General features: G+C 41.7%; 1 protein-coding gene across 4 annotated transcripts in view; it reads left to right on the top strand.

Moving 5' to 3' along the window:
- The window catches only part of LOC127569973 (M-phase inducer phosphatase 1-B-like), a 34,409-nt gene that overhangs the window by 7,467 nt on the left and 4,217 nt on the right, over window positions 1-22,725 (top strand). For all 4 annotated transcript variants that reach the window (XM_052015101.1, XM_052015102.1, XM_052015103.1 and 1 more), the window contains 11 exons: window positions 3,019-3,052; window positions 5,395-5,496; window positions 7,829-7,933; window positions 10,118-10,240; window positions 11,748-11,837; window positions 15,138-15,326; window positions 16,673-16,762; window positions 18,896-18,958; window positions 20,157-20,255; window positions 20,699-20,832; window positions 22,560-22,671. In XM_052015101.1, coding sequence (XP_051871061.1) covers window positions 3,019-3,052; window positions 5,395-5,496; window positions 7,829-7,933; window positions 10,118-10,240; window positions 11,748-11,837; window positions 15,138-15,326; window positions 16,673-16,762; window positions 18,896-18,958; window positions 20,157-20,255; window positions 20,699-20,832; window positions 22,560-22,671 — 1,141 coding nt within the window. The remainder of the gene's footprint in view (window positions 1-3,018; window positions 3,053-5,394; window positions 5,497-7,828; window positions 7,934-10,117; window positions 10,241-11,747; window positions 11,838-15,137; window positions 15,327-16,672; window positions 16,763-18,895; window positions 18,959-20,156; window positions 20,256-20,698; window positions 20,833-22,559; window positions 22,672-22,725) is intronic.

Here is a 22,725-nt window from a genome sequence, read left to right as displayed (position 1 = left end):
CAATGTCTCGGCAAAGAATACAAATGTGGCTTAATAATGGGATTTTCCTTGCATGTTTAATTTCTGGAAGAGATTGTTCCCTCTGATCATTTCCCTGAAACGGACAAAGATTGTGGGAAAAGGAGTGATAGGCTGGAGCCTAACACATTTGGTGCAGCCAGTAAGGTGAACTGGATGGGCATGAGGTAGCGTGCCACCTGATTGTTTGGCTTAGAGGTGACGATAATTAGTGGTCTTGGGCCTGACTGAGGCTGTGCTTTGGGCAAGGTGGTGAGAGGCATTGGCCTGTCTGTTCTGCTGCCTAGTTGAATGGGTTGGGGATGGGTGTGTGTGAAGGACCAGGACCTGTGTGAGGTTAAAGGTTCAAAGGGGGTGGTCGGAGGAGGAGGATTGCAAGTTTTATTCCTTGCACCAGGGAGTGAGTAGAAGAAATGCTTTGAGTCAGGTGGGAGAGGTCATGTTGAAGAAAGAAACAGGATCATACCAAGGAACGGGACAAGCCAGAACCAAGTGATGGGAATGGGTGAGGAGGGGGTGGGCTTGGTTAGACAATTGTGGTTTAGATGCTTCTCATGGAGTCAGGAGATCAAAAGTTTGGAGCTTGGGTCTCAGAAAATCAGTCAATGAGTAGGAGATTTTGAAGGTGGGAAGGGTTTGGAATCTTTGTTGGTGGGGGGGGGGTGGGAAGAATTGGATCTAGGTGGAGGTGAGGATTTAGTGGGCAGCAGGGGGGTATTGAAGAACAACAGATGGGTCTAAAAGTTGAAAGGTAATTAATGAATTGCCCAATGCAGAAGGTGCACCTCAGTGATAGGGTGACTTGATTAAACTTCTGGAATGATGCAAAACATTTTGCCCCCTTGAGTCTATACAGCTCATTCCCCACTAATTTTTCTCTTCTCCCCACGTTCCCATCAACACTCATCAGATTCTATTATCTGCCAACACATTAGGGGGAATTTGCGTGTGTCTTTGGTGGAAGTAACTGGAATACCTGGGGGAAAAACAACTCACAGGGCAAAGATGCAAACTCCACACAATGCCAGAGGTCAGGATCGAACCTGGGTTGTTGGAGCTGTGAGGCAGCTGCTCTACTAGTTGCAAGACTGTACCATTATGCAATTGAATTTCTGAGCATAAAATTTCTAGGGATAGGTCCAAGAAGCATTGTTCTCTTTCCAGGTAGTAAATTAAAGCTGCAGTTACTTGCTGAGCTTGGGTGACCATTACTCCTCTGGTCTGTGGCTGGTGCTCAGGAGAAATTCTCCTGAACCATTGTCCCATTATTACAGAAGCACTACCTGGAGATGCTGAACGTGGAAGTGCTTCTACTTGAACTCTGATGTGCAACTTCCTTTCAGGACTGCAGCTGTTTTGAAAAGCAAGGAGACTGGTGTGCTGTCCTAATTTAACTATGCTTAAAGTCTCTGCAAGAAATTTAAGTTTTCCCAAGCCAAATACAAAGTCTGCTAGTTTGCAGTCCACAAATCTTTAGAGATTCCTGTTCATGATTATGGTTCGCATTTAGATTTGTTCTCCCACTCTTTCCCCCACTTGTGACCCTGCATCTCCTTCAGTAGTTGAGGCATTCTGGGTCGGGATGGGCAATGTGTCATCTGCCGTGCTTACCTTGCACTCAGGATTGAGGGATGAAGTAGTACTTGATTTTGGCTTTGCCTGTTCTGAACACATCCCAATGTTTTCAAGATGTTTTGTATTGCAATGACTGCAAACTTGTTGGTGTGCACTGCCAAGATGCTGTGAAATTGATAGCAACTTCTGGAGTTTGTGCTTGCGAAGTTCAAAGTGGTATTTCAGGTCAATGACATCCTGTTCCAATCAACTGACATTGATTGATGTTGCTTAGCTCATGGAACTTCAACATTTTGCACATTATATAAAAATGCGCGGGGGGGGGGAATATTAAACCTTGTTAAATGTGATGCAAATTCCTAGCTAAGTCATAATTACCACTGAATCACCTCTCTGGATGTCTAAATTAATTTTGTATTTGTAGAATATCAAATATTTCTGTTCCATCTTTAAAAATTCCATTGATTATTGAACATTTCTATGATATTTTTACATCTATTGCAATTTTTAATCACCCTTCTGCAGAGTATAAAAAGCAATTAGTCATTCAGTTAGTTTCTGGTTTGCTCTCTTGCGAGAAATCTTCACTAGCTGCTCAGCCTGCTTGATATTACTGGGCACCTGGAGTATCGTATAGTTGGTGTTAGAATACAACTGATGTTAGGAATGGTGCCATCCATAGCATAGACTGCAAGAGTTTTGTGAGAAGCTTTTTTTGAAGTTAGCAAGTGCTGTCAACTATCTCCTGGTTGTAAAAATCTAGACTGATGTCTCTAAATGTATATCTCAGGGCACCCTAAAGGACTCTACCAAATAAGTGCTTTTGTAGCTGTACTTATTGTAAAAATATAGGTAGTAATACATTCAATTGGCACAAGGTGTCAGAAATAGCAGTGGGATATAACTGGATTGAGTGATATTGTTCAGGAAACCAGGGACAATTTCCCCTATACTTCAGATAATTGTCATGGGCCCTTTTACATCCTAGTGAGATGAATTTAACATCTCATCCTTGATAATGTCACCTTGTTTCATTACTACATTGGAGTACCAACTTAGAATGTCTTCAGATCTTTGGAAAGGGACACCAAGCCACAATCTTCCTTCTCCACAGTGAGTTCTTTCACGTTTGCTTTGGTGATCTTTCATTAGTTCTTGATGGGCTGGGTTGGTTAAGCAGAGATCACGAGCATATTTTTGCCCTTGTGATGCAGGAAAAACCTAGACTATGTTGGATAAAGCTTTCAGAGATTCCTTTCTCTATGAAAGCACTCCACCACCTGGACAGTTTGATTCATGATTGAATTTTCCTTTGACTTCAGTCCCTGTTTTGACTCCCTGGTTTTTAAATGGTCTAACTACAGGGTATTGCTGTCTCTGCAGATTGTGTATTCTCTAATGTGTTTTACTTCTGTACTATTGCAGCAGGTACCTTGCGGGAAGAACCCAACAACATCTGGTAAGAGTTTGCATGTACACTGAGAAAGAATTCTTCAAAGTAAGCAGTGTGATGAGAAGCAAGGAGCAGAGCTTGTCCATTCCAGGGCTGCTTCCTACATAAGAAACTGGCCTAAACTGGGGAGCATGCTGTTTAGCGAGATGGATTGGAATCGAGGATGTCATGTATGGTAGTGGAAAGATTGCATGACAATGCGAGTAGGATAGTGGAAAAGGTAATAATGACAGGATGTGATTGCAGTGGGGAGGATGAGGAGATTCAGCAGGATATTGGCTGGATTGGAGCATTACAGTTATAAGGAGAGACTGCATAGGCTGGGGTTATTTCCCCTGGAGCAGAAAAGACTGATGGGCGACCTGATAAAGGTGTATAAAAAATTTTAAGAGGGTAGATAGTAAACAATTTTTTTCCCCAATGGTGGTGTTGTCTAAGCTGAGAGTTGGGAGATTTAGATGACCTTGAGTCTGGAATACACTGCCTTGAGTGGTGGAGGCAGATACTCCCATGTAATTTATGCATCTAAGCAAGTACCTGAATTGCCAAAGAGTTGAAGGCTACAGATTTAATGCAGGTCAACTGTATTAGTGTAGATGGGTACAATAGGCAGCATGGACATGGTGGGCCAAAGGGCCTGTTTCTGTGCTGTAACTTCATGACTTATTTCTACTTTTTTATTTATGGCTATTGCTATTTAACTATTCTCAATCAGTGAAAAGAATTTCTTGGAAAAATAATATCTGTTGGTTATTGTATGTGGTTAACTGCAGTATACTGGTTCAAATTCTGTCCCCTCCAATCCCTTTTAATCCCACTAGGAATGCTCAGAATATAGGTTTGTGTATTTAGCCTCGTCCTAAAGACTCTTTCCAGAAAGAAATAACAAAAATCTTATTATCTGTGTGAGATCCTTTTTTGAAACAAGATTGGCCTGCAAAGGCTGTGATACAGCTGGTGTAACGTTGTTCCAACACTTGGTGCCAACCCTTGTTATTGAAAGTTAGCTCAGGCAGAGAAGTGTTTTTCATTGCTGACCCTGTGGATGAATAGCTGAGCCACACAGAGCAGGAAAGTCCTGGATTTGTTCCCATCTTGTGCTGTTTTTAATTCGCTCTCTCAATTGAAAGGCAAACCTTTGCACCCATCTGAGGTCCAAGTGTATGTGGGTCAGTTCAGAGGTGGTTAACAGTAATTATAGGCCAGACCAGGGAAAATGATGGATATCTTGCCCTACTGGGAATCGGTGAGCTTGTTAGGTTCACATGATAATCCAAGAGATTTGTGAATTTTTACTAATTTGGGTTTACTGATTTGGTTTGTTTTAATTCTTTTTAAAACTGAATTCTGATAGTTCATCTGCAATTGTAAGTCTTAACACAGAATTAAGTCCAAACTTCTAGATTATGTCAAATTCAGATGTTATAGTACTTGGGTTGCTATAATTAAACTTGATTGAGTTAGGAAGTGTCAGGCATAGTTCATCATTCTGACTTGTATCCAAGATGCTGGTGCTAAAGGTCTATACTGTGGGTTGATTGAGATGTGCCCCAGTCATGTCTGACTCGCATAAGAAAGAGCTGGAAACACTCAGATCAGGCAGCATCTGTGAAGAGAGAAACAAAGTTAACATTTCAGGTCCACATTTTTTAATACAAGGCCTACATATTAAAGATAATGAGTTGAAAACTGCCTGCTAGACTGTAGTGGTGTAAAGAGCATCCGTGAAACTCCTACAGAGGTAGGTAGCAACTTTAAGAAAGAAAATATGGAACTGGGAATACGCAGGCAAGAGAGGAGGAAAAGGAAGAGACTTAAATTTTAAAACTTACATTTTGTAGTCTGAATAATTGTTGTATACATATTACCATGGCAATCATTTGCAGTTCTTTGATACAAATTCAAGGAATTGTACCAGTTCCTCAAGGGATTTGAATCATAGAACTTTAATTGCTGCCACTCTCACCACTGTAACTTTGAGGTTGTGAATTCAAATTCTACTTTAACAAATTAAAAAAAAAACTCATTTTAAACAATCTGGTTATAGGGACTGCTACTGAAACCACAGCTCCTGAAAGTGGCCAGATTGCTGTTAATACCTCGAAGGTCTTGCTAATGTTCCACTTGCAATCTGGCCTTCCACAGCCATGCCAAGGTCAAGCTCAAGGGAAACACAAGTGCCAGTGACTGTTAAGCTTTGGAACACTTTTCCTTGTCTTTCTGATCTTGTTGCTACTAATGCAAAAAGTTAACAATTGACCAAGCAAAACAAAGATTAAAAAATGCTTCTAACAGAAAGGCCACCACCTGTGATATTAATGTGTATGTAAATGTTCATTGCCCTGCAGCCAGAGATTCTCTGCAGCAGTCCTATGTTAGTAACATCTGGCCCTCAAACCCCAGTCCAGGACCATGTGGATTTCAGAAGTCTGGGCCACAACAAGGAAAATGTAAGAAGTGACCCTGTTTTGTTTTTGAAGATGTGTAATTGAAAGTGCTCTGGCACAATCTGCTTGATTCTCAAAATATTGTTGTAGTTTGGCTATTTTGTGGTTAGGTGGAGGGTATCTTTGCAACAAAAAGCAAGCTGCTTGAGGAACTCAGCAGGTTGAGCAGCATCTGTGGAAGCAAAGGGATAGTCAACAGTCCTGATGTAGGGTCTCAACCTGGAACATTGACCATCCCTTTGCCTCCATCAATGCTGCCTGATCCACTGAGCTCCTCCAGAAGTTTGTTTTTTGCTCTAGATCCTTGTATCTGCAATCTCTTGTATCTCTATCATTCGGAACAGTTTTTTTTGTACTAGTCACTCATACTAGATAGAGTAATTACACTAGTGAGATGTTTCCATTTCCTATTGCATCCATCCAAACAGCCTCTGAGACTTAGTCCATTTATTTTTTGTGCTCTGATTTCAATTCCAATTGAACCATCCTTGGAATCCATATCTGAGCCAAAACTTGTTTTTGTTTTCTCCAAAAGCTTGTAGGGAAAAGAACAAACAAATTTTTATTATTTGAATATTTTTGCTTGGCAGCAAATGCTAGTGGGAGTATTAGAGATGGTGATTGGGAATAAATGAGCTTGGATTGGGCATGCACTTGTGTTTTTTAAGAAGAAATAGTTTCTGCTACATTTTCTTATCTGTTTTAATCCTTTACTGATGGTTCTTGTCTTGAACCCCACAATCGCCTTGTGTATCTGTCTACCCTTGGCTTATAAACATGTCCATTATATTGCCCCATTTTGTGAAGCAAAACACGGGAGATGGTCAGGCAGCCTCTATGGGAAGAAGAGGAGACTTAAAATTTCAGGTCAATGACCTTTCATTAGAATTCTGCTTTTCTCTGTTCTAAACAAAATAGTACCACTTTTTCAAGAATTTCTTTTCAAGAATTTTTGTTTCCCTCATATCTGTGAAAAGTTAGTGGACCCAGTGTTTGATCTTTGCCTTGCCTCAATATCCTAACACATGGGATTCAAAGCTGCATATAATACTTCCTATTGTACAACAGGCAAATAATGGGAATGCAAGAAATTCAAACAGAGACCTGATACACTCAGCAGCACCTGTGGAGAGAGCAGGTTAATGTTTCTGGTTAATGACTTTTTATAACTGGTATTCTGAAATACCATCACTTTGAAATGTTATCACTTTCTCTCTCCCTAGATATAGTGAAGAGCATCTGTTGGGCTGGCTTCATGGATGGATGTGTTTTATTAGTCACATGTACATTGTAACACAGTGAAATACATCTTTTGCATAGTGATTTTGGGGGGCAGCCTGCAAGTGTCGCCACGCTTCTGGCGCCAACATAGCATGCCCATAACTTCCTAACCTGTACGCCTTTGGAATGTGGGAGGAAACCGGAGCACCCAGAGGAAACCCACACAGACAAGGGGAGAACGTACAAACTCCTTACAGACAGTGGCTGGGTTTGAACCCGGGTCTCTGGCACTGTAAAGCATTATGCTAACCGCTATGCTACCGTGCCTGCCCGCTACAGTGTCTCAGGAGTTATATAGCCTGGATGTTGAGTCACCAGCACATTATTCCTGTTGCCCTCTTAAGACTAACATTGTTCTGCAAAATGACAGCATTCATTCCTCTGGGGTCAACTTGCAGTATCTTTCGATGGTGAAGACTGGAGGATGCCAATATAGGAATTCTTGCAACAATTCCAAAATGGGCATGATAAACCTTCAACATTTGTGAAAGGGAAACGTCACCAATATTTCTTGGGAATCCTGAGGATGTGAATCTGTTTGTAAGAAGTCTACAGAAGTGTATCCCTGGTTTTTGGAGGCATGTTGACATCATGGGAAGTTCTTGGGAGTGTCCACTAGAAGCTCAAGTGCACCTTTGCACAGTATTTCCAGTTAGTTTTATTTCCTATTATAGTCTTGCTAAGGATTTGTATAGAGTCACCATTACATCTGTTTATATTTCTGTACCTCTGGCCATAATTCATGATTATTTGAATTTTTATGACCTGTTCTAGAGATGTTGCTTTGAACCTGACCCCAAATCCCTTTTGCTCCTCCACATCATTCTTTTCTTCCATTTACGGTGTAATTGTCCTTTTCAAATTTTTTTCCACCTATATCTTTATGGCAAACCCACCATCTCTGAAATCAGTCGGGTGAATCCTTACTGCACTGGTGATTGGGTTAGTATTTAATGAAGGAATATAAATACTAAGATAGCAAACTAATCTCAATTAAGATGTATAGGTTTCACCAACAATGTTGTATTTTAATTTTCATGGTTTCTTTCGCCAGGAAGGAGATGAGTTTAAGAAGCCCATTTGCCCAGCTCCCAGGATAACGTTGCTCCCCTTCCAAGACCAAAAAATCTGTGAAACAACTTCCTCGACATCATCTTTGGTAAGTCCAACTTAAACAGACATGTTTGATTTCCTTATTTCTCCTTTATCCCTCCAGCATCAACACTGCTATTCAATGAGTCAGTGTGGTGAGCACTACTTGAATTCTTGACTCCTCTGTGAACTCTTTCCATTTGAGCTCTTAAGGGCACAGAGGCCAGGTGCAGCCTCTCTGCTGAGATGCACCAATCATCAGGAATGCAACCTAGGAGCTTCCTGGCCTTGACGGGCCAGTGGGTAATCCAGGACCTCCCTGATCAGCAAACAGTCTGCTGGCAGAACTCAGCAGGTCAAGCAGTATCTGTGGGGTCCTGATGCAGGGTTTCAACCCAAAATGTCAACAGTTCTCTTCCCCCACCCCACAGATAATGCTTGCCCTGCTAAGTTCCTGCAGCAGGTTGTTTCTTGCTTCAGATTCCACCATCTGCAGTCTTGTCTCTTCCCTGTCAGTGAGGGTCAGATGTACCCTACAGTATATCCAATGAGTGAAGCATTGAGGTAGTTTTCTTTTCCAGACTAGCCCCAATATTTTTAATTATGCATATTACTAGCCAAGCTTGGATTTAATATTCATTCTTGGTTGCTCTTCTCAAGGTATTGGGCTTGAACCACTGCAGTGCATAAATGCTTTGGGGGGGGGTTTCAGAATTTTAATGCAGCAGTAGTAAAAGAACAACCATGGTGTGACAGAGTCAGGATTGTCACACTTATAGTCATGCAGCGTGGAAACAGACCCCTCGGCCCACCACATCAGTGGTGAACATCAATCACCCATCTGTGCTAATCCATTTCCCAGGATTGGTCTATAGTCTTCATGCCATGTCAAATCAAGTGCTCATCTACCACTGTGCCATGGGGAGCTTCAGAATCATCGGTGTGGCAGTCGGGATTGCCATAGTCACACAGCACAGAAATAGGGTCACTCTGTGCTGACCATCAACCACCCAATTGTACTAATCTAATTTACCAGCACTTGGTGTGGAGCCTTGCATGCCTTGGTGATTCATGTGCACATCCAGAAGATACTTAAATACTCTCAACCTTCCTTCACCACCCTCTTGAGCTGGATTGCATTGACTTCAACGTAAAGGTGTTTGTTTACTTCCTCCACTGCTTTATTTTTTCCCCCAAGTGACGAAGGTTGTGGGATTGGGTTATGAGGTTGAAGAAGCATTGTCGAGGTGTTGTGGTGTCTTCAGTAGGTAGTTCACACTGCAGACACCGTATGCCAATGGTGGAGTGGGTAGATGTCTCAGATGGTAGATAATTTGCTTTATCAAGGTTGGTAATTTCTTGAGTATTGCTGCAGCTACCTGCAACCATGCAAGTGTTTCATCACACATCTGATGTCTGGTGGATGGTGGCCTTATCCATACATGCCAGGATATTTTTGTAGCTGGTGCAGTTGAGTTTTTGGACAATAGTTGTTCCCTGGAAGTTGCTGGTGGTGGATTTGTTAATAGTAACACTGTTATTTGCAAAGGAACAATAGTAAGGTGCTTGTTGAAAGTTAGTCAATTTGCCCAGTGTATATGTAACGTGCCTCTTATCACTTGGATATTGTTCAGGTTTTGATGGCAAAGCTGCAAATGGAATTGTCAGGGAGCATTCCCACTTCTAGCATGCTAATGAAGGGAAGGCCAGCTGAAAATATCTTGGACTGAGGATGCTGCTCTGATTATCTCCTTCATCAACATCCTGGGCTGAGATGGTTAGCCTCCAACAAATGGGACCATCTGCTAGCTGTAGGTCTAACCACTGACATTCTTTCCCCACCTCTACCCCCAACCCTGACCACAGGGGCTTTGGTCTTACCAAGGCTCCATGGTGCCACTGTCAAGTCATGCCTTTTTGTCAAGGGTAGTCATCTTCTCCTCCCCTGTGAAATTTGACTAATATCCATGTTTGTGATGAGATTAGGAGCTGTGTGTTCCTGATGGAACAGACCTGATATTAGTAAACAGGTTTTTGTTGATTATGTGACACTGTTTAAAAACTCCTCAAATTATTTCCTCCCTGATGTCTGTCAACTGAAGTATTTGATTTTAAAAATGAGAAGTTTTATTGAACTGCAGACTTAGGGTGGGTGGATCTGTCTCTTTTTAACCTTGAATTTATTCCTGTAAATCTCTCCACACAAAAGACAATGTTGCTCTGTTTTTTTTTTATAATTTTTAACTTTCAGTTTGGCTTTGAGATGGAGGGAGTCAGTCATGCAACGTCAACAGACTTTCAGTGCCTGGACTATCCCATGAGTGAAGACAACCCTCCTGATGTGTTTTTGGGGCTGATTCAGAAAGATCAAGAGGTAATATGGAAATCGATATTCCCCATGGAAAATCTCTGCCTTTGTTTCTCCTTGGTTATTCACTATTTACTTTGCAGATACATTTGCTGAGAGAGCTTATGAATATTAAAGTGTACACCATTTAGAATTGGTCTATAAATATCAGAAAGTCTCGTCTTTATTCACCAGCAGCTAAATTGGCTGTGTGACCTTGTAGAGGTTTATAAAATGAGGGGCATAGATGAGATGAATAGCCACAGTCTTTTCCACAGAGTAGAGGAGTCCAAAACTTGAGGGCATAGGTTTAAATGAGGGGGAAAGGTTTAAAAGGGACCTGAGGGGAAAGATTTTACAGTGGTGTGTACATGGAATGAACTGCCAGAGGAAATAGAAGTGGGTTAAAAGACATTAAGATAAGATACCTTTATTAGTCACATGTATGTCAAAACACAGTGAAATGCATTGTTTGCATAGTGTTCTGGGGGCAGCCAACAAGTGTCACCACACTTCCGGCTCCAACATAGTATGCCCACAACTTCCTAACCTGTATGTCTTTGGAATGTGGGAGGAAACTGGAGCACCCGGAGGAAACCCACTCAGACGCGGGGAGAACATACAAACTCCTTACAGACAGTGGCAGGAATTGAACCTGGGTTGCTGGCGCTGTAATAGCGTCACACTAGCTGCTACACTACTGTGCCATCACTAGACAGGTACAGAGATAGGAAAGGTTTAGAGGGATAGGGGCCAAATGCAGGCAAATGGGTCTATCTCAGTAGGGCAACTTGCCCAGCATGGATGAGTTGGGCTGAAGGGCCTGTTTCCATGCTGTACAGCTCTATAATTCTCCTCTTTGGAGGTGTGGGGTTGTGTTGGGTGGGAATAGTGGTGGTGTAGGAGCAGTTGGGTTGCTGCAATTGGCCTTCTGAAATTAGGGGGTGGGGGAGAAGAACCTGCCTGATACATGGTGTCTCCTGCTAGAAAGTGTGAAGAATGGAGTAAGATGGAGGATGCAGCTCAGTTGCAAAGCCCTCACAGCTGAATAACCTGCTAACACTATTCTTGCATGAACTGAGTAGTAATTGCCCTTGGTGAGGAACCATAGGCTTGATGCCAACTGGGGAACTATCTGGGCAGGAGGCAGTGATACCATGTTGGGGAAGGAGGAAACAGAAATCCATTTATTTTAAATTAATCTCTACAACTTTAATTGTAAATAATATGTTTAATACAAGTTTAATTGTAAATAATATGATCCCAGATTTGAGCTTTGCAATTATATTTCCATACAAATTAGGACTTCACTTTCAAACATTTAGCAAACAATGGTAATGATAGATGTTATTTCATTACAACTCACACTGCAAAGGTATTTTACTAGCCTAATGTTGTATTTTCCTGTTGTAGCAGCCAGCTTTTGACCTAGACTCCATTTGTCTACCCAGCATGAGGTTCCATCTGACCTAATGGTTTTTGTTGTATCTGTAAGTGAGCAATTAACGTAGCTGTTTTGATTTTATTTCCACAGAGGAATTCGAACATGAACATAGCCATGTCCTCCAGCATGGCTGCTCTTTTCACTGGAGATCTCATGAACCAGGGGATGGACACAAGCACAGTAAGAACTTTAAGTCTTATGAAACTGAAGTTGGGGTAGGTGAGGGGAAGATGGACTAATAATCCCTTTGGTGTTTTCTGTCCATGGTTGTCCTCTAATACATAATTACTTGAGTTCTGTGGTTGGCATTTAGGGTTTTCATGATGATTCCTAGAATTGAAATAAATTGGTCCTTTTTGGGCTAGAAGGATGTAACAAGTGGAGTACCCTAAGGGATCATTTGCTGGCCCTCAGTTGTTTACTATTTAGATTAATGACCTGGAGGAGGGAACAAAATGCAACGTTTCCAGGTTTGCTGCTGGTACGGAAATCAGTGGAAGGACATTTTATGATGAGGACATTTGTTGTTCTGCAAAAGGATATAGATTGGGTGAAAACCTGGCCAATGGAGTTTAATGTGGGGGAAGTTTGAGGTCATGTACTTTAGTAAGAGGAATCAAAGGGTGGACTATTATCTAAATGGAGAGAGGCTGTGAGTGAAGTTCAGAGGGACCTTGGTGTTCTAGTGCATGGATCACAAAGTTAGCAAGCAGGTCCAAGTTTAAAAAGGCAAATGGCATTTCAGCCTTTATTGTGATGGGGTTGGAGTCAAAGAACGGAGAGGTTTTGTTAGTTATATGGTGTGTTGGTGAGGTCTCACTGGGAATAACCACACAGTTTTGATCCCCTTACCTCAAGAAGGATATAGTAGCATTGGAGGCAGTACAAAGGCGATTCACCAGGTTATCCAGAGGGGCTAACTGTTTGTGTCTGTATTTCTTGGAGTTTCGAAGAAAAAGGGGTGACCTTGTTCAAAATATAAGATCCTAAGAAGGCTTGACAGGATAGATGTTGAGGTGTTTCCACTCGTGGAAGAGTCATGAATGAGGGGATATACTACAAAATAAGGGGTTGGTCACTTAAAACTGAGGTGTGTAGAAATTTCTTGAGGAGTGAATCTCTGGAATTCTCTGCTCTGTGAGCAGTGGAGGCCAGATCATTAGATATACTTAAGGTGGAGAAAGAAATATTTGAGTTGTGGGGAACTGGCATAGAAGAGGAGATAAGGTCAGTGTAGATCAGCCATGATGATATTGAATGGTGGGGCAGGGTTGAGGGGCTTGGTGGGCTACTCCTGCTCCTATTTTCTATTTAAAGAAAAATCAAGGCATTATTTTGTCTTCAGTGTGGAAGGGGCAGTATAGTATACAGCAGAAATAAATGAGAACCAAGCAACAAACAATAGCAGGGATCTTAAAGTCATCACTAAAAGTATTGGAGAATTTGGAGGGATGAGTCAAATCTGTGGAACTTGATGACTTGCATCAAAGGTTCTTGGAGGTGGCCACAGACATGGTGGATATATTAGTGATGATCTTCCAAAGTTCTTTAGAATTAGAACAGTCCTAGCAGTTTAAGGTAGCAAATCTAGCAACACTATTTAAGGAAGCAGGGAGGGAAAGTAGACCTGGTAACATGACATCTGTTGGCAAAAAGTTGAAACTCATCATTTATTACATGGTAAGGGGCACTTCAAAATATAGTGATACGATTAGGCTGAATCAATATAGTTTTATGAAGGAAAAATTGTGTTTGATAAATCTTAAGAATTCAACCAACAGGACAGATGAAAGGGAACAAATGAATTTTCAAAAGGCATTTGATACAGTACCACAAAACATTGTAACATAAAATGAGGGTTCATGGGATTGGGAATAATATTAACATGGGTAGAGATTGAGTAACATTGGCCAATGCTCACTGGAGTTTAGAAACATGAGGTGATCTTGCTGATAGTCAAGATTCTGAGTGATTGGGTAGGTGCCAAGAAGCTGTTTTCTCAGCTGGGGAATCTAGAACCAAAGGGTATAGGCTTAGGATAGGGGCTGGGCCATTCAGGACTGAGATAAGGAGAACTCTATTGATGCAGGTGGTTGTGAATCTTTGGAATTCTCTGCTCTCAAGGCCTGTGAATGCTCAATTCTCTTTAGCTGAGCTTATGATCAATAAATATTATGGATACTTAAGAGCTGAAGGATGTCTGGATCTAGTGGGGAAACTGGGCTTGAGGATCAACCTTAAGCTTATTGAATGGCAGCAGGATCAAGGGGAAAATGTCCTAAGCCTTTCACTTATACAGTTATAGATTCATATAGCACAGAAACATGCCCTTCAGCCCAACCTATCCATTGCTGACCAAGTGCTCATCTATACTACAAGTGCCTGTCTACACTAAATTTGTGTTCTTCAGATTGCAATTTTAATGTTATCTACATCTTGTACAAGAATTTGTTTCATGCCAGTGCTCTGCTGTGCATTTTATATGCATGCATGATTTCATCAGTGCTGTTTAATGATTAAGGCACAAGACAATCTCTTTGCTTGTCTTGGTTTCGAAGGTTTCTTTTAGAATGTGGTGATGCAAAACCATTATTGACATCCTCTAATTGCCCTGAAAGTGACAATCTGCAGGGAGCCCTAAACCATTTCACAGCCAAATAACTTAAAGTGCATTTATTTTTTGGGGGGAAAAAATATTGGCCAGGCTACTTGCAGGTTTCCTACATTCTTCAACTATTGCCATGGGAAATGGAGCCTTTGTCAAGTGCTTCAAAAATGGTGAGAGTGAAACCTAAAGTTAGAAGTTGCTATGAGACAGTAGTCTAATGTAAAGGAGAACCCTTCATTAAAGGATGTTATTGAGTCCATTGGGTTTTTGCCCAGCAACATTCACTTGATGCTATCCCATATATTCAGATCTTTTAAAGTCATTAGTTGTGTTTGATCTCATGACTTCTGTGGCTGGTCTTGGGGCATGTGGTGGGAACTAGAGTGAATTAAGTGGACTTTTATTAGGAATTATTATCAAGATCAGAACCAGGCTTACTCTTTGAGCAAGTGCCACAAGTTTGGTTCAAGATGCTACATGGCTTCTATTTGCCAGACTTCCTGCTGATGTTTTGCCCTGTTGATGGTGCTCATTAGTAAATGATGCTTATTTTAATATTAGGAGATTGTTTTGTGATTTGCAATGGGGGCAGCTGTTTCCACCAATATGTACACCATGCTGTTTTCCTGATGCATGACTCAATGCTCAAGTAATTCCAAAGTAATTTGCAGAGCAATCATTGAGAATTGTCAGAAGTTAAATCCAACAATACTTGGAGTGAAATTCAGAAACCTAGAGTTCGACAAATAGCCACATGAAACTGGGCTGATTGACTGAAACCTCCCTCATTAAGATTCTGCAGAAGGGGGCAGACCTAGTATTAATTAAAATGATTTCTACTTTTAATTATTTGTTTCTTTCAATTCTTTCAGGTTCCAGTCAGGAGGAGTAGGCCAGGCCTGTTTCGGTCACCTTCTATGCCAGAGAGGCTGCACAAGCCATTCCTGAAAAGATTGGACAGATCTCTGGAAATGGACACTCCGGTGAAGACTAAGCGGCAGAAGAGTTTTGAATGCCCCTCAGAGCACAAGGATCAGAAGAGGCAGGAGGACCAGTTCATGGTAAAGAGCCTCTTGATTGGGTGCTCAATTAGAACCACAGTTTAGAAGGAAGTACATCATTGGGTCCATCATTTACAAGCTGGATCTTTGCTCGAGCAACTCAAAAATAGTGCCATTGTCTAATCCATCCCATTTCCCCATCTGTTTCTCTGAATCAAGTGGTTAAACGTAGGAGAAACTTAGATGCAGAAGGTGGTCATATGGGGTCCCTTGAGCTTATTTTGCCTATCAATAAGAACCCTCTACCTTGTCCACTCTTCTGCTCAGTTCCTATATATATATCTTTTGCATCAACTTGATCTCTCCCTGTGGCAAACAGTCCATAATAATAACACAGTAATCAATGTGTACCCTCCACCCTGCCCCCTCCCTTCTCTCACTTGTTTGAGATCCATCTTAAGTAGTTGTTGCCTTGCTGTTGACTTCATTGTCAGAGGAGATGGTCATTCGTTAATTTGTTGAAATTCATGATTGCCTTAAAGCCTACGGTGTGTTGGATGGAGCTAATATAGTCAGCAGATTATCTAAAGTAGACCAGGAATAATCTGATAGTTGCATTCATTTCCTTCCCTTCCTCCTTCTGCCCATCCAATGAAACTAACTGCAGTACCAAGCGTTACTGTCCAAGTGCAAGTTCCTAGAGAACTTAATCCACTTGTTCTCTTGTCTGGCCTCAATAAAGAGGATGTATTTTCCATGAAGGGAGGTGTGAGATCTTTGTAATGAGGCCCTAAGGATTGTCACAAGAACGGCAATTTGTTTCCACTCTAGATTGGACTACACCTTGAAATAGAAGGATTCCATTTATGTTGCTATTTTACATTCCAGACTGGAGAAAAATAAAGCCATTAGTTCTTTGTAAACTAAAAGGGGAAATGCAACCATTTCTTTGATCCTTCAGCAGTCCTGAAGATCTGTATTTGCTGCCAGCTGTACATAATTGAAATGGCAGGAGTTGGTTTCATTTCCCTTCAGTATCCACTGATTCCCAAGTTTTATGCTAACGGCACTGGCTTGGGCTGGTGGGTGAGTGGCCTTGTTTTCTGTGCCTTGACTCTGAGGAAGACGAGGGGGGTAATTATGACTATTCAGTTCTTCAGCCCTTTTTGTAATGACACCGAGATGCAGCATCTTAAAAACCCTAAGTTTGGTGGGTGAATACTTCGGTCTTTAATATAAAAACCTGGTGTAGAGCGTGAGGTGCTGGGATGGATATCCTGAACGCCCCTTGGAGGTTGATCAGTAGCCTTCAATGGGGACTTGAGAATTTTCTTTTACCTTCTACTCTGGATGGAAAAATCCATGGTAAATATACAGCTGTTAACTATTTGTTCTGTTCTCTACAGAGACAAGCCACAACCAGCTGCAAGATCAATGTGACAAATGTTTTGGATGAGGAGAGGAACCCCATGGAGCTGATAGGGAACTTTTCCAATGTGAGGTTTTCACCTGTTATACATTCTTTGAAATTTCTGTTTTTCCATGACTATTCCCACCTGGATATGGTTCAATGAGTACCAGATGCCCCTCCATAACAGACTGTAAAGGTCATCTATCATTAGCTTCATCTGTCTACTGAACTACAGGGTCTTGCAAAACAACAGGAGCACACATGCAGACCAACAGTCATGCTACATGTCCTGCCCCCTTTCAGCAGAGGACATAGAAAAGGAAATCTAGTTCAGCTCTTTAAAGGTCCATCACAGGATATTAGTCATCCAACTGATAATGCTGCTGCCTCACAGCTCCAGTGATCTGGCTTTGATCCTGACTTGCGGTGCTGTCTGTGCAGAGTTGCATGTTCTCCCTGTGACAGAATGGGTTTCCCCAGATGCTTTGGTTTCCTCCCACATCCCAAAGATGTGTGGGTTGGTAGGTTAATTGGCTACTGTAAATTGTCCCCGGTGTGTAGGTGGATGATGGAATCCAGGGGGAGCTGATGAAAATGTGTGGGAGAACAAAATGGGATTGGTGTAAATGGGTTCTTGATGGTCAGCAAGAACTTGGTGGGCTGAAGGGCCTGTTGCCATACTCTATACCTCTATGACCCTATGACTAAGTAATTAAAGTATGACTGATCAAAACCTCACTCTATTTACCTGCCTTTGATCCATGATTGCTGGTCAACTACCTCAAAACTAAATAGTTGGTCTCATTTTTGGAAGTTCCCATTGACCTGTCATCCTGATTTCTACAATGTGTGATTGAAATACCTTCTAACTTCACTCCTGATTAGCCTAGCCAATTATAAAACTGCATGGTTGCATAAATGCTGTAGTTTCTGCTTTGTTCTGGATTCCCTGATCCCATGAAATCCATTCTTTTCTGTTTCCTCATTTATTAATTTCACAGGATCAAAGCCAGCACTTACTGCCCAGATATAATTGCCCTTGAGTAGATGGTGGTAAATTATCTTATCACTGTAAACACCAATTAGATTACGTCCAAACCTTAACTCCTGGGAATACAAGCCAAGTTTATGCAACCTCTTCTCATAATTAAGCTACAGGTGAAGGAATATGGCTGATTATTTGTTTCCCAGAACCTGTAATCCATGAGTCCAGAGGCCAGTTATAGATAAATATTTATTAGTCACATGTACATTGAAACACTGTGAAATGCATCTTTTTGCATTACTGAGAATGTGCTGGGGGGCAGCCCACAAGTGTCGCCACTCTTCCAGCGCCAACATAGCATGCCCACAGCTCCTAAACTGTACATCTTTGGAATGTGAGAGGAAACCAGAGCACCCAGAAAACCCATGCAGACACGGGGAGAATGTACAAACTCCTTACAGACAGTGGTGGAATTGAACCCAGGTTGCTGGCACTGTAATAGCATTACACTAACCACTGCACTAACTTACTGTATCTTGCTCCAATTTGAAACTTGGTATGGAATTGATGCTGAAACTTGCTCGTCTGTCACTTAATGCTACTTCAGGCATTGTTTTTATTTACTAGGCTGGAGGTACCCACTGATTTGTTTTTATTATTGGGGAATCACATGTTGAGTGGGTTGTTTCTGATTTAAATCGGTCAGGATCAGTCAGAATAGTGAGTAAACATTTTTGATCATTTGTTTTCTTGAGCATTTGGGAAAATAACACTAAACTATTCCAAACACCAGATATTAGGTGCACTCACCTTTCTCCAATGGCACATTCTTAAACTGTGGTCCAGAATTCTACCTCACTTTCAGAAGCCGTTTCACAGCCATCTCGCTTGTGATCATTGCCAGATGGCAAGTCCTTGCTCTCCATTGTGCTGCCGTGGGAGTGTTCATCAGGATTTGTGCCCATTCATAAAAGGGAAAAGGAGAGATTTTTTGCACAGAATGCATCTGATCATTCCTTCAACTACCATGGCCAGCCTCCCCCTATTTTCAATCTTTCCTTGAAGTCCATCAGACACTTCACTGTTTAAAACTGTTTCATAAAAGGCACTGTTATCGCCAACAGTACTGTTGTTCAATAAGAAGAATGGATAGACTGGCTGATATGACATTGAATGCTCAACATGCTGCTTTGTGGTGCCAGTTCTGATGCCAATAACCTATTTTATTGACAGGTATATGCATTGCCCACAACAACGGGTAAGCACGAAGATCTGAAGTATATCACCCCTGAAATTGTGAGTTCCACTATTTACCTGGTGTCACTTATGTTTATGAAGAAACTGAGTCAATTAGTGTGAAAGAGGGACCTTATATTGAAATAGTGCCTTCCATATACCTGGGCAATCCCCAAGTGCTTCATGGTCAAACCATTAGTATCTCAATGGACTGAGTTCTACTGCGCCCAGATGATGCCATTATGCCCCAAGTGCTATGTGAAGAGTCTTACCTAAGAGTTGAATCTGAAGATTAGAATTCAGCTTCATTTGTCTGGTGAACCAGGCAGTATCTGCCAAATGGCATGAGTGAGAATGGCAAAGGCACCTGTGGACAAACACAGGCTTTGCCTTTGCACAGTGTGTTGTCACTGTCAACCTTTTTGTTTGTTTTTGGAAGACCTGTTTTGCTTTTGGAAGACCTGAAGACCCTTTTGAGATCCTCCCACTGTATTTTAAGCTGTCATCTAGTTATTTCCTCTGGCCTGTGATGCCTGAGCCTTCTGAGGGAGGTGTGATGTGACACGAGACAGTCTGACTAATCCCAACCCCAAAGGGGTGGCTACAGAACAGTTGGAGGAAGTCTGACGGCAGACTTCTCAGCTTTAAGGTATTGATTAAAAGCCCAAATAACATTAGTGGAGTTCCTCCTTGGGGGTTCCGGAGGGGAATACTCAAATCCTAGCCAAATTTCATGATGGAGGAATGATGACCCTGAACTGATTTTTGTTCTGAAGTGTCTTTGACCTGAAACTTTAACTATACTTCTCCTTTCAAAGATGCTGCCAGATTTGCTAATTGTTTCCACAGCATTTTCTGTGTTTTTAAATCTCAGATTTCCAGCATCTGCCATGTTTTGATTTTCATTTATTTTTGGAAGTGTTGATGCTAGGGCATCAATGTCACTGATTTGCACTTACTGTTCTCTTTTTGGAACTGGTCTTTGCCCAGTACCTTTTGTATTTTAGACTGATACAGTGGCACATAGCACATTGTTTTCCCACCTCATGCCCAAAGGGTAGAATTTGTCTGCCCTTCAATAAAAACCTGTCCTGTGGGCAAACCAAAATTGAGTTCAGAGTAAGGCTGTCCTTGCCAAAACTGCTTGCTACACTCCTGTACAGGTATTCTTAGCTGGGTGTTTGGGTATTCATTCAGTTTCCAGACTTGAAAATGACCATAATAGGTGCCCCTATAAAACTTGCTGACTTTTGCACAGATGGCCAAGATACTACATGGAGAATATGACCACCTTTTAGAAGGAGTCTATATCGTTGACTGCCGCTATCCTTATGAGTTTGAAGGGGGACATATCAAGGTAAGTGCATTAAGTTTTAATTAAACCAGTGTTTTCTTTGATTCCACCCCATCCACACTCGCCTTCACTCAGTAGAAAGGGTATTTGTGGGTAATCTCCTGCCACCAATTGTAAATTTGCTGTGGATTCTTGTCCAAATGACCCCCCTCTGCAACATGAAATGAATAGTAAGTTGTTGATAGTGAGATTGTTCCTGCTTTTGAGCAGGCTGCATCTATGTCCTCGAGCAACCCTGCAGCACGAGCAGGGCTTTGATCGTGCGAGGATCTGAATTGGTTGCAGAAGTGCAGTTATTAACCTGGGTGTGTTTCAATGTTGCATATTTTTAGATTGTGTTTGGACTGCTTGCAAAATTTTGAAGTTCCAGTCTAGGATTAATATTTCTTGTTGTAAATGTGGCTAATTCTGAGCTGAGATTCTTGTTGCTTTCTCTACTTTCCTAGGGTGCCCTGAACCTTCACAGAGCAGATGATGCCATTGATTACTTTCTAAAGAAACCTATTATTTCTAAATCCAAGGACAAGAGATTGATTATAATCTTCCACTGTGAATTTTCATCAGAGCGAGGACCAAAGATGTGAGTTTCATGAATTGTTTTCTTAATCACCATTGAGAGTAGATTGCAAGCAGGGTGAAGGTTGGGAGGGGAAGCATCTCGTGCTTTTTGGAACCAAGGAGTGAAGTGAAACTTCAACTGGTAACGTGACTTGTACAGTGAGGTTAAAAGGAGGCGAGTTCTTGTCAGAAAGGGGCTAGTTGACACTTTACTGTTCATGCTCATTCTTTGCTTAACACTTGGGGGCAAATAGGTGATCATTTAATGGAGTTGGAGCCAATCCTCTTTTGCAGAGAACTTTAGAGAGTGTTAGCTGTGAAATGAGTTTCACCTTTTCAAACCCTGTCTAACCAGACACTGCAGAAATATAGAATTAGTTGCTCTGGTGCTGTCACAGTCAAAGGTCATTCTACAGATGTGAAGGAGATTGCCAAAATAATATCCAAGGAAGAATCCTGCATTGAAACAAGGTAATTTTAATGGATTTAAGAGAACTTGCTTCAGAACAAGGGTAGTATTGCAGTTAGTTCCACTGCCTAACTCCAGCAATGTGGGTTCAGTCCTGACCACTGGTCTGTGTGCAGTTTGCATGACCTCCCTATGACTGCATGGATTTCCCCTAGGTGCTCCAGTTTGCTTCCATATCCAGAAGACTTATTGGTAGGTTAAATGGCCACTAAATTAACCCTGGCGTAGATCAGTGGCAAAAAGAATCAAGGGGGTGTTGCTGGCCACAGGGAAAGTTGCGGAGCTACAGTGAAGTGAGGGGAGAGGGACTAAGACTGATGGGACTTGCTCTGCTGGGAGCTGACATTGACTCAATGACTGAATGGTCTCCCCCTGTACTATAGTTTGAAAGAAATGGAATTTGAAGAAATTCCATGATTGCTCATGGTTAAGTTAAAATGCTTAATGTGCCACTGACACACAGCAGTAACATCCTAGGTATAATTCTTAAATACAGGGAAAACTAGCTAACATTTTGCTCTTGACTGGTGTTTGGCAGCACCTGTAAGACATTAAGTGCACATGCCAGGATTTGAACCAGGCTTGGTTTTGTTCCCTCCGGTGTCCAATAATCTGAATCATTATCCAGATGTTTTAAAGGAATGTACATGAGAGCCTAAGGGCTGGAAGCAGGAGCAGGTCACCTGGCCTCTCTCACCACCTCCCCCATTCAATAAGACCATTCTTGATCTTTTACCTCAGTGCCATTTTCTTAGCATGACCTTGTATCCCTCTCAATCTCTGATTTGACTAAACACAGGAACTGAGCTTCCACAAGCCCTCTTGGGAAGAGAATTCCAGTTCTGCTATCCTTTGGGTGAAGAGATCTCCTCTCGTCTCTCCACTGAATGACTGACTGCTTATTTTGAGACCAGGTCCCATAGCTTTAAATACTCCTGCGCAGGGAAACATCATCCTTCTATCTACCCCATCAAGCCCAAAAAGAATTTTTGTTTCAATGACATCACCTCTCATTGTTCTAAACTCGAGAATATGTCCAATCTGTTTAATCTCTCCTTTTATGATGTGTCCAGTGAACCTGTATCTTGGGTTTGTGTTGGATTGAATGATGTGAAATGCCAGGTACTGTTTGCCAGCACAAAGTGTAAATTGCTACTGGCAGGAAGGGAGAGGCGGAGAAAAAGCACATCACAGTGGGGAATTAATACAACTTAATTGGCACGTTGTGAAATGCTTCACACATACTCCTCAGACTTGTCAGGTCTCTTTTCTCCTTAAAGGTGTCGATTAGTGCGGGAAGAGGATCGCAGTATGAATGACTACCCAAATCTCTACTATCCAGAACTCTACATTCTGAAAGGAGGGTACAAGGCTTTCTTCTCTCAATTCATGGTAAGTTGTGGCTCATTTCCCTGGGAAAATGGAGGGAGTGGTGGGAACTGAATG

This window comes from Pristis pectinata, chromosome 4 (genome assembly GCF_009764475.1).
Source record: "Pristis pectinata isolate sPriPec2 chromosome 4, sPriPec2.1.pri, whole genome shotgun sequence".
NCBI lineage: Eukaryota > Metazoa > Chordata > Chondrichthyes > Rhinopristiformes > Pristidae > Pristis > Pristis pectinata.
The sequence above is the reverse complement of the archived record's forward strand: the minus strand, read 5'-3'. Positions and strand labels throughout refer to the sequence as shown.